General features: G+C 40.8%; 1 protein-coding gene across 1 annotated transcript in view; it reads left to right on the top strand.

Annotated features, from left to right (window-relative positions):
* PCOLCE2 (procollagen C-endopeptidase enhancer 2) overlaps positions 1-4,515 on the top strand; it is a 64,150-nt gene extending 59,635 nt beyond the window's left edge. Inside the window, exon 9 of the mRNA XM_087818060.1 lies at positions 3,991-4,515. Within this exon, the coding sequence (XP_087674186.1) occupies positions 3,991-4,121 (131 nt within the window). The 3' untranslated portion in view covers positions 4,122-4,515. The remainder of the gene's footprint in view (positions 1-3,990) is intronic.
* The last annotated feature ends 8,359 nt before the right edge of the window (positions 4,516-12,874 follow it).

The following is a 12,874-nucleotide window of genomic DNA, read 5'->3' as shown; positions in this document are numbered from 1 at the left end:
CGAGCTGGGTTCCCTAGTCCAGAGCACCAGAACCAGGAGAGATGCCCACATAACTTCTGACTGTGAAAAGCAACAGGGTTCTGTCTGTCAGAGAGAGATGGCTAGAAACGTGGGCATCATCGTAAAGGACCAACACACAAAATTTCATTTGCTTCCAGTTGCCCTGGGCTCTGGCAGAGGGAGGTGAGATTGGACTAGAACTGTGTGAGGAGAGTCTGGGGTTGGTGGCTCTGGGGAGAGAGCTGAGACAATGGCCAGCAGGATCCCTGAGCCGAGTCATTCCCCTATACTGCAGGAGCCATCGTTCTCAGACAGAGCTTTCCATCTGTGTAGCATTAGCCTGGGGGAAAGCAATAGCCCCATTTGTTGGAATTCCTCTTGCTCCACCCTGTGGAGCTTACGCCCTGCTGAGGACTACCGTCTGAGGTTCATTAAGTGACTGAACCTAATAGCCTGCAGGCAGAAGTGGATCTCTGGGTGCTTTGACTCATCTGACCTGGGTCCGGTGCCAGTAAAAGCAGTTCTTGGAGCACAGCTTGATACTTTTCACAGACACCCAAGCTCAGCAGAGGGAGCCACCAGATGTGGATTGCTGATAGCTCCAAACACATTGCCCAGGGCTAGTCACAGACAGCATCTGACATTGGCCTGCACCAGAGACATTCCAAAGAGGCCCAGACCAGTACACCCAGTGGCCAGCTCCATACAACAGAGCAGAATCCAATCAGCTTTACAAGCAGCATATCCACAGTGAGATATTGGCAGGCGTCAAAAACTGCTGAGGCAAATTCCACTTCATGTGATCAGCACCTGCATAGCAGCCAGCATGCTGTGTTGGTGGTTGAGCTTCACTGTCAGCCTGACTTTGGGTGAAGGCCATGTATGAATAGGCCAATAGCAATCAACACTCAATTACAATAGGAGGGCCCACACAACTGCACACAAGGAATATTTTTAGAGCAACCAGTCCTGGTGATCAGGGAGACAATGCCACTGTGTCCCACAGGTCACCTACTGCTTAAGGCCACCCTACCAAGACTGGGAGTCATAGCAGATCTACCAAATACATAGAAACAAACACAAATAGGCAGCCAAAATGGGAGACGAATAAAGCCCCAAATGAAGGAACAAGGGAATTCTCTAGAAGAGTTAAATGAAGTGGAGGTTAGCAATTTATTGGATATGGAGTTCAGAGTAATGATTATAAGGATGCTCAACAGCATGAAAAAGGATGTAGAAACTGTAAAAAAGGACCAGTCAGGAGCGAAGAGTGTTGTATCTGAAATAACACACTGAGAGGAATAAACAGCAGGCTTGATGAAGCAGAGGATCGAATCAGTGGTTTGGAAGACAAGGTAGAAAACACCCAATCAGAGCAGCAAAAAGAAAACAGACTTTAAAAAATTGAGGATAGTTTAAGGACCATATGAGGGTCAATGTGAAGCATAACAAAACCCACGTCATAGGGGTACCAGAAGGAGAAAAGAGAGAGCAAGGGATCAAGAAACTATTTGAGCCTGGCCAGGTGTGGCTCAGCGGTTGAGCATCGACCTAGGATCCAGGCAATCGTGGTTCAATTCCCAGTCAGGGCACATGCCTGGGTTGCGGGCTTGATCCCCAGTGGGGGCCATCCAGGAGGCAGCCGATCAATGACTCTCATCATTGATGTTTCTCTCTCCCTTTCCTTTCCTCTCTCTGAAATCAATAAAGATATATTAAATAAATAAATAATAAATAGTAAGCAAATAAATAAATGTAAAGGGCTGGAAAAAGATAGTTCGTGCAAATGGAATGGGGAAAAAAAGCTGGGGTAGCAATGCTTATATATGACTAAATTTTAAAACCAAACCTATAGTAGGTGACAAAGAAGGACACTATATAATGATAAAGGAATCAATCCAACAAGAGGACATAACCCTTGTAAACATTTATGCATCTAGCATAGGAGCACCTAAGTATGTAAAGCAAATCTTGATGGACAGAAAGGGAGAGATTGACAATAATACAGTTATAGTAGGGATTTTTACACCCCCTTGACATCAATGGATAGAACTTCCAGGCAGAAAATCAACAGGAGATGGCAGCCTTAAATGACACACTAGATCAAATGGATTAAATTGATACCTTCAGAGTATTTTACATGAAAGCAGCAGAATATACATTCTTTTCAAGTGCACATGGAACATTTCCTGGGATAGACCACATGTTAGACACTAAACAAGCCTATATAAATTTAAGAATATTGAGCCCTACCCAGTGTGGGTCAGTGGTTAGAGTGTCAGCCTGCGCACCCAAGTGTTGCGAGTTTGATTCCTGGTCAACCCATGGGTTGCAGGCTTGTTCCCGTGCCCCAGTAGGGGCACATGCAGGAAGCAAGCAATCAGTATGAGTCCATGTTTCTCTCCCTCTCTCTCCCTCCCCCTCTTCCCCTCCCTCCTCCCCCATCCTCCCTTCCACTCTCACCCATGGAAAAATATCCTTGGGTGAGGATTGACAAAAAAAAAGTTTTAAGAAAATTGAAATGTTATCAAGCATCTTCTCTGACCATAATACTATGAAATTTGAAATCAATCACAAGAAAGCTGAAAAACACACAAAGACATGGATGCTAAATAACATGTTACTAAACAGTGAATGTGGTAACAGTGAGATAAGGAAGAAACCAAAAGACACCTGGAAACAAATGAAAATGATAACAGCCCACAACATCTGTGGGACAAAGGGAAAGCAGTTCTAAGAGGGAAATTCATAGCATTATAGGCCTATCTCAAGAAACAAGGAAAAGCTCAAGTAAACACCCTAACTTTACACTTAAAGGAACTGGAAAAAGAACACGAAACAAAGCCCAGAGTGAATAAAAGGCAGGAAATAATAAAGATCAGAGCAGAAATAAACAAAATACAATCTAAAAATATAATACAAAAGGTCAATGAAACCAAGAGCTGATTCTTTTAAAAGACAAGATTGATGAACCTTTACCCAGACTCATCAAGAAACAGAGAGAGGACCCAATAAATACAATCAGAAATGAAAGAGGAGCCCGGCCGGGCGTGGCTCAGCGGTTGAGCATCCACCTAGGATCCAGGAGACCGAGGTTCAATTCCTGGTCAGGGCACATACCCGGGCTGCAGGCTCAACCTCCAATGACTCTCTCATCACTGATGTTTGTCTGTCTCTCTCTCCCTCTCCTTTCCTCTCTCTGAAATCAATAAAGATATATGTATATATTTAAAAAAGAAATGAAAGAGGAGAAGTAACAGCTGACACCAAAGAGATACAAAGGATTGAAAGAAAATAATACAAACAGCTATATGCCAACAAATCTGGAAGAAATGGATAAATTCTTAGAAATATACAACCTTCCAAAATGAAATCAGGAAGAATAAGAGGATCTGAATAGACATTACAACTAGTGAAACTGGAGCAGTAATACAAAAAAAAATTTTTTTAATTAAAAACAAAAAAAAAACAAAAGCCCTGGAGCTTTTCCTTGTTTCTTTCTTTGTGACTTTGCACGTGATTTTTACCAAACATTCAAAGAACTAACCTCTATCCTTCTCAAATTATTGCAGAAAATTCAAGAGGAAGGAAGACTCCCAAGTTCTTTTTACAAGGCCAGAATTATCCTAACTCCAAAACCAGATAAAGACACAAGAAAGAAAGAAAATTATAGCCCAATATCCCTGATGAACATAGATGCTAAAATCCTCAACAAAATATTAGGAAACCAAATCCAGTATTACATTAAAGAGATCATACACCATGACCGAGTGGGATTTATTTCAGGGATGCAAGGTTGATACAGTATCTGCAAAACAATAAACATGATACATCACATAAAATGAAGTATAAAAACCCCACAATCATATCAATAGATGCAGAAAAAGCGTTTGATAAAATTCAGCACCTATTCACGATAAAAGTTATAGTCTAGGTTGTTTCAAACAAGCACATGTAGAGAAAGAAATTAATTTATCTTCTATTTTTTAGGTCAAAATTACATTATTATGGGCCAAGTGGGTGAGGACGGGCGAGGCAGAATCATGCCAAACAGTTTTGTCATGCTGTTGAAGACCAAGAATCAGAAGTTCCTGACTGCCTTGGAAAACAAGCAGTGTTAACAGTGAACTGTGTCAATTTAAGCCTCATTCTGTCATTGCCTTTGAAAGGTCTATTTTTCTCAGCATAAAAACAACCTTATAATACTAAACATTGAGCATTCAGAAAGATTTACTCTTCACAGAGGTAGGTGTGAGACCTCCAGTGTTGCTGCTGGGAGTTCCAGGCCTGCACCGAGAGAAGCAGACACCATAGTGTGGTGACAGGAAAGGAACGGCATCGAGCGTTGACAGTTTGGAAGCAGTTTATTTATACATCTCTGTAAAAGGGTATTTGAGAAATGAGTTTTGTGAAGATGTAAAAAAAGATTTTATAAGTGCAATACTTGCTCCAGGGTGTTATATTCTTTTCTTGCATTTTTAAATTGATGCTTAATAAAATATTTTTAAACAATTATGTAACCGCCATTGCACTACTTTTGTATAAAGTGGGTCACTGTAAAGGATGCTTCCTGCAGTTTACCTAGAAGGCTGTTTTTGTAAGAATTTACACTTTGCTAAAAGACTTAGTGTCTGAGACCTTTGGGGATTGGTGGATCCAGTAATGTAAACAGAAAACGTGATCGCTAGGATGGTGTCCCTCAGTGATCTAGTTCAACTCCTTCATTTCGTAATAGAAATTGAAGCTCAGATATATTTAGTGACTTGTCCAAACACACCTCTCCCATGGGACAGAGCAGGCAATCAAGCTTGGAAGCCCTAATTGCAAACCCAGTGCCTTCAACGCCATGAGAAGAGACCCTCACTGCCCCAGAGGAAAGCCCTCTTGTCCTGACTTACAAAGTCTGGTCCTTGTTTTCCTAGCCAAAATCATACTTGCTCATTTTATAGGACTTGGAATGAGAAGTGAGCCTGGCGCCCCTATCCTGCTCATTCCCAGTTAACTGGATCAGGCTGTGTCTGCTAGAATGCACTCTGCTTTAGAAAAATCTATTTTCACTCAGTAGTGGAAGAATTTAGAAGTGATTCCCCATTGTTTTCAGAAGGCTGCTTAAAATGCCACTGTATCTGCAGTGGGTGTAGCCCTCAGCCCTCAGGAGGTTGCCTGCCAGGAGCTGTGGGAAAGGGACCATCCCTGTGCAAAGAAGACAGAGCATTAGGGATGAATGAAGACTTTGAGTCACAAAGTCTCCCATAGTAGAAGCAAAGTTTTAGAAACAAGGGAAATATTTTTTGGAATATGTTCAAGTATATGCTACTTGAAACAGGTATCTAAAAATAAGGACACAGAAAAGTTGAGAAGGAAAGGATAGAAATGGATGGCTATACCTACAGGAAAAGATTAACAAAATTGATGCGGCTTTATTAATATTAGAAAAAATAGACTTTCAGGTGTTACTTAGGATGAAGATTACAAGGAGATATAACAATTATTTGCATACAGCTAATAACATCCTGCAAAATATATAACTAAATCTGGTATCGTATATAAGGAACTTGACAAGTTTATCATCATAGTGGGAGATTTTAACACTTTTTTTCTCAGTAGTTGACAGATTTAAAAGAAAAACACACAAAGATATAGGAGATTTGAACCACAGAGTTAACTAGATCGTCCTGATGGGGAGAACAGACTCTCAGTATGGAACAATTTCAGAACTCGCCCACTTACTGCACCAGGAAACAAATCCCAACAAATTTCAAAGAACTGGTAATGTACAGACATCCTTCAACAACAAGGAGTAATTAGAAATTAATAACAAAAGAAAGATAAGGAGAAGCGATATTGGAAATTGAGAAATATGCTTTTATTTTTGTTTCCCCCCTTTTAAAAATTTTTTTAAAGAATTTTATTTTATTTTTAAAATTTATCTTTATTGTTGAAAGTATTACAGGTGTCCCATTCCCGCCCCCCCCCCCATTGACCTCCTCCACCTCGCTCCCACTCTCTCCCCAGGCCTTCACCCCATTATTGTGTCCAGGGGTTATGCATATGTGCATATAACTTCTTTGGTTAATCTCTTCCCACCCCCTACCTCCCTTCCCTCTTCCCTCCGAGATACATCAGTCTGTTGCATGCTTCATTGTCTCTGGGTCCATTTTGTTTGTCAGATTCTTTTGTTCATCAGTTTCTTCTTAAAGAAGACACTAATATTTCATGTAGTACTGGCTTGGTGGTGATGAACTCCTTTAGCTTTTTTTTGGTCTGGGAAGGTCTTTATCTGACCTTTGATTCTAAATGACAGTTTTGCTGGGTAGAGCAATCTTGGTTGTAGGTTCTTGCTTTTCATCACTTTGAATATTTCTGGCCACTCCCTTCTGGCCTGCAAAGTTTCTGTTGAGAAATCAGCTGACAGTCGTATGGGAGCTCCCTTGTAGATAACTCACTGCTTTTCTCTTACTGCCTTTAAGATTTTCGCTTGGTCTTTAACCTTTGGCATTTTAATTATGTCTTGTTGTGGGCCTCTCTGGGTTCCTCTTGTTGGGGACCCTCCGTGCTTCCTGGACTTGTAAGTCTATTTCTTTCCCCAGGTAGGGGAAGTTTTCTGTCATTTTTTCAAATAGGTTTTCAATTTCTTGCTCTCTTTCTTCTCCTGGCACCCCAATATTACGAATGTTGGGCCTCTTGAAGTTGTCCTAGAGGCTCCTTATACTATCTTCATTTTTCTGGATTCTTTTTTCATTTTGCTCTTCTGGTTGGATGTTTTTTGTTTCCTCATGTTCCAAATTGCTGATTTGATTCTCAGCATCCTGTACTCTACTGTTGAATCCCTGTCAATTATTCTTCATTTCAGTTTGTGTAGCCTTCATTTCTGACAGGTTCTTTTTTATGTCATTGATGATCTCACTAGTTTCCTTAATAGTCTTACTAAGATCCTTGAGCATCCTTATAACCATTGTTTTGAACTCTGTTTCAGTAACTTGCTTGGCTCCATTTCATTAGGTCCTTTTCTGGAGATTTCTTCTGTTTTTTCATTTGTGAAATGTCTCTTTGCCTCTACATTTTGGCTGCTTCCAGGTGTTTGTTTCTATGTATTAGGTAGAGCTGCTATGTCTCCTGGCATTTGTAGAGTGGCTTTGTGTAGTAGGTGTCCTGTAGGGTCCAGTGGCTCAGCCTCCCCAGTCACCTGAGCTGGGCCTTCTAGGTGCTCCCGTGTGTGGGCTGTGTGCACTGTCCTGTTGTAGTTGAGCATTGGTTGCTATTGGCATCAATGGGAGGAACTGACCCCCAGGCCAACTGGCTGAGAAGACCAGCTGCAACTACAGCTGAAAAGCTTTTGTGCTGGAGACACCCCTATGGAGCAGGATTTACTTTAGTGGAGCTTTGGTGTTCACCAAGTCCTCCCCTTGAGTGTGTCACTCATGAATGTGGTAGTTGTAATCTGATGTTATTGGAAGCTGACCACTGGGTGCACTGTCTCTGGGGCCTCCCAGGAGGTGCAAAGTCAGCCTCTACCTGTGCCCTGCCCAGGGCCACCCAGAATGAGCTACACAACAAACCATAGTTGGCTGCTACTTGTGCTGGGCTTGGAGGTGTCCAGGAGAGGCCAAGCTATGAGCCAGTGCAGGCTGCTGCTAATGCCAGGCCTGGGGCCACTTATCAAGCCGTATGGGGCCTGCTGCTGCTTGTTTGAGAGATTTTAGGAAAGTCCTAAGCATGAGGCTCGAGAGGCTACTTGCACAGAAAAGCCCCTGGAAATGGCCTGGATGAGCCTGCAGGTGGGGAGGGGCGGGGCCAAAGGTGTGAGTCAGGTGCTGGCGATTCAAATATGGCACCTGCCTGCTGGTTGTTTGCGGGGAGGTCTCGCCAAAGGAGCAATGGCCTCTGCCAGCCCTTCTGCCTGGGAGGAAGCTGTCCCTCCACCTCCTGCCCCGACTTCAGGCAGGTTAGTTCCTCCCCAAGTGTCCCAGGTCCTTTCAAGCTGCTGCCCAGTGCTGGGGCTCAGAGGGAGCACATCTGAGTAATTCCATGTGCGGGCCCTTTAAGAGGAGCTGCTGGGGCTCCCGCACCCTTCGCCTCCCTCAGCCTCAATCCTCGCTGGTTTTCACAGCTTGAAGTTGTGGGGACTTCTCTTCCCGGCCCTGGAGACCTGGGATGGGGGCCCTGATGGGGTGCTGGGACCCCCTCGCTCCTCCGGGAAACCTCCGCTGCCGAGATGTCCTCCCAGGTTTAACCTGCAGCACCGGGTGTGGGCCTGCAGCCGTTTCTCTGTGATTCAGCCCCCATCTGCCCACATTTCCACCCCTCCTTCCAGTCTTGATGCTTTTTCAGTTCCCTGGTTGTAGGGCTTCTGTTCAGCTAGATTTAAGGAGGTTCTGAAGGATGGTGGTTCTGTATTTTTGTTGTACTTTTGATGTGGTTGCGGGAGGCAGGGGGTACCGCTGTTACCTATGCAGTCACCTGGTTGTCTCTCAAGAAATATGCTTTTAAATAACTTATGATCAAAAGGAAATTGTAATGGAAAATAGAAAATATTAAAAATGGAACAATAAAAATGCTAAATTAAAAAAAATTTTAATGTGTGGAATGCAGCTTAAATAACACTTTAAAATTTATAAACTTAAATGTCTGTTATTTTAAAAAGGGTGAAAATAATTTGTGAGTAATACAAATTAGGAAGTTAGTAAAAGAACAACAGAATAAACTTTTAAAAGGTAGGAGGAAATAAGCATAAGAGCAGAAATTGAGTAAAATAGTAATCATGAATAATGGAGAAAATTAACAAAGCCAAAAATTGGTTCTCTAAAATGACTAATATAATTGACAAAACTGACAAGATTAAGCAAGAAATGAAGTGAAAAAGGACAAGATAACAATTTAGGACTGAAAAGTGGACCTACCTACAGATGTTACAGAATCTTAAAAGGCAATAACAAGCTATTCTGAACCACTTTGTGTCAATAATTTTGAAAGCTTAAATGAAAGGCAAATTCCTAAGTGGAGCAATTTATCAACTCAGACTCAAGTAGAAATAGAATACCTAAGTAGTCCTATAACCATTAAAGAAATTTAGTAATATAAAATCTCTCTTCAAATAAAACTCCAGGCCCTGAGAGTCTGCCAAACACCTAAGGCTCAAACACTGCCAATCTAACATATACTCTTCCAGAGTATAAATAAAGAAGTAACACTCTGCAATTTTTTTCTATGAAGTGAATATAATCTTACTAGCACAACTTTAGCAGACGATAGGATCCAGTCCAATTTCACTTATGAGCATAGTTGCAAAAGCCCTAAACAAAATATTATCAAACAAAATTCAGCAAACAAAATAGGTCATGATCAGATTGGTTTTATCCCAGAAACACGATTGATTTAACTTTAGAAAATCAATGATCATACTTCACTGCATTACTAGATTTGCAATGCCAAGTAGGGAGTGTTAGGTGCAACTAAACATTTAGACTCACACTCCAGCTGAAAGTTCGCATCCTCTCAGAAACCAGTTATCTCTTGGGAGAATTCCATACGCACAGCTTCCAGACTCCTCACAGATGACATGCCTAGTTACAAGTGGTACACACTCAGAAAGGCCCAAAGGTATGGCTCCCCTATCAGCTATTTATAGTTCAATTATAGTTCCACCCAATCCAATGCAACTTACCAATCAGGGTTCATTTTTACCATAAGCAAGTTTGCCTAGCAACATAGATGATATACTGTATTGTCAGGTTACTCGGTGAGTTAAAGGTCAACTCTTAAAAGAATGGGGAAAGGTTTTGTCAAGCCCTATTCACAGCAGACTAAAGGGGAAAAATCATTTGCTCTTCATAATGCACAAAAGCATTTGATATAATTCAACATTGATTCATGACAAAGTAAACCCCAAGCGAACTATGAATAAAAGGGAAATTCCTTAAACTGACAAGAAAACCTGCAGCAAATTTCATACTTAATGGTGAAATGTTGAAAACATTTTCTTAAGATCAGTGAAGAAAGAATACCTGAAATCAACATTTCTATTAAAAATTGTACTGCAGACTCCAGTTAATGTAATAAGGCCAGAAAAAGAAATAAATTATATTGGACAGGAAGAAATAAGATTATTATAACTCAAAGATGATATGATTTTTCAAGTTCAAAACCCAAAGTAACCTGCAGGCGATTAGAATTAATAAAGTTTCACAATTTTGTCCCCTAGATGTATGTGTATGTGTGTGTATACACACACACACACACATCTTAGCCCAAGGACAAACTTTTGAAGTTTAATCCATTGAATAGCCTTTCTAATGAAGAGAGAGAGCGATACAGAGACACACTGAGAGAAAGGAACCTCTAGATTGTTTATAGCAGGATGGAGAAAATGGAGCTTACCTGTTAATCATCTGGTTAGCTGAAACAGTTCTTTTTTTAACATAGATTTACCTCCGACATAAACCTATTGTTTTCCCTCTTGTATTACTGTAATTTAATTTAATCAGAAATTGTGGCTCTTAAAAAATGATTATTTTGAAAGCATGTAACTAGCATATAAAATTTTTCCTCAATAATTTTGAGTTGCATATCTTAAATATTTACTTCAAACTGGGGGTAGAGGGAGCAGAAAAACACATGTGAAATGATCAAATGAAGGGAAACACTGTAATTGGCAATTCTTCAAATAACACAACATGTTCATGAATGGGGAAGTGATGCCCAAAAACTAGCAAATTAACTTGCATTTGAGAAATTCAGAGTAGCCATTATCCCTGGTACTATTAATATATACTTAGTATAATTCTGAATAGTTAGACCCAACTGATTTTTTAACAGTGGGGAATTGTAACCCACCCACCATTCTCTTGACATTGTTTCTGTCAATGCTGACTCTGACTAATATGTAGCTTGTAGATAGACAGCAAGTTTGTATAAGAATCCTAGGAACTAACTTCAGAAGACACAGACTCTGACCTTCAGTCATCCCAGCTCTAGTAGAATTGCTGGCCTTCAACCATAAAACCTGGGTGAGGAAGAGCAGGATGATGCACACCAGACCATCACTTGATAGTTTGGAGGTCCTTATCAGAATGGACTGTGCTGGCCCACATGCAGAGAATTTTCAACCCCCTCCCCTTGACCTCTGTTCCTATTTCCCTCTCCCTCCATATAAAAACTCCTGCCTGCACTGAGATGCTGAAATGGGCTTTAGACAAGAGTCCCCCATCTTCTCAGGTCGCCGCCACTTGAATAAACCTCTTTCCTTTTTTCACTAGCACCTGTCTCACAAGTTTGGCTTTCATGGCAGCAGTCAGCTGAACCTTGGTTTTGGTTACAGTTTTGGCAAGCCAGCCAGGAGCAAGCATGAGCCCCTCCCCCATAAGTCCCTGGACTTTAGAGGGGGTTTCCCAGGCTGCCTGTGGCTGACCAATACCATGAGAGAACTTGGAAGTCCCTAGCAACTGCTGACTGATTTTACTCAGGGTCTGTCTTTCTCTGTCTCAGTACTGGCTGCCTGCTATGCCCAGCTGGGGGAAGGAAATGGGTTGTTGGCAGGCTGAATTAAAGCTAGGGCTTTAATTCATTTTGAGTTTATTCTTGTGTGCAATGTAAGAAAGTGGTATAGTTTCATTCTTTTGCATGTATCTGTCCAATTTCCCCAACACCATTTATTGAATAGACTATCTTTTGCCCATTTAATTTTTTTGCCTCCCTTGTCAAATATTAATTGACCATGAAGGCATGGGTTTATTTCTCGGCTCTCTATTCTGATCCATTGAGCCATATGTCTGTTTTTATGCCAATACCATGCTGTTTTGATTACTATGAAACTATACTTGTACAGGTTTATATCAGGTAGCTTGATTCCTCCAACTTTGTTCTTCTTTCTCAAGATCGCTGTGTGGTTCCATATAAATTTTTGGAATATTTGGCTTAGGTCTGTGAAATATGCTATTGGTAACTTGATAGGAATTGCGTTGAATCTGTAGATTTCTTTGGGTAGTATGGATATTTTAATGATGTTAAGTCTTCTAATCCATGAACATGGTTCATGCTTCCACTTATTTGTATCCTCTTCAATTTCTTCAGTGTCTTATAATTTTCTTTTTTAAAAAATATATCTTTATTGACTTCAGAGAGGAAGGGAGAGGGAGAGAAAGAGTTGAAACATCAATGATGATTGATCTGCTGCCTCCCGCACACCTCCAACCGGGGACTGAACTGCGATCCCCCAGATTCCAGATTGATGTTCAACCACTGGGCAACGCCTGGCCAGGCAGTATCTTATAATTTTCTGAGTACAGGCCCTTTACGTCCTTGGTTAAATTTATTCCTAGGTGGGTTTTTTTTTGGTTTTTGAAGCTATTGTGAATGGGATTGCTTTTTTAGTTTCCCTTTCTGAGAGTTCATTATTGATGTATAAAAATGCAACTGATTTCTGGATATTTATTTTATATCCTGCTACTTTACTGAATTCACTTATCAGTTCTAGAAGCATTTTGATGAAATCTAAAGGGTTCTCTATACACAGTGTCATATCATCTGCAAATAATGATAGTTTTATTTCTTCCTTTCCAATTTGGATGACTTTTATTTCTTCTTCTTTTCTGATTGCTGTGCCTAGGACTTCCAGTACTATGTTAAATAAGAGTGGTGAAAGTGGACATCTGTCTTGCTCCCAATCTTAAGGGGGACGTTTCTAGTTTTTTCCCATTGAGTATGATGTTGGCTGTGGGTTGGTCATATATGACTTTTATTACGTTGAGGTATGTTTCCTCTATTACCATTTTGCTGAGAGTTTTTTTTATCATGAATGCGTGCTGGATTTTATCAAAGCTTTTTCTGCATCTATTGATATGATCATATGGCTTTTATCCTTTACTTTGTTTATGTG

The sequence above is a fragment of the Miniopterus natalensis genome, chromosome 6 (genome assembly GCF_054644295.1).
Source record: "Miniopterus natalensis isolate mMinNat1 chromosome 6, mMinNat1.hap1, whole genome shotgun sequence".
NCBI lineage: Eukaryota > Metazoa > Chordata > Mammalia > Chiroptera > Miniopteridae > Miniopterus > Miniopterus natalensis.
This window is presented reverse-complemented; position numbering and strand designations above follow the sequence as displayed.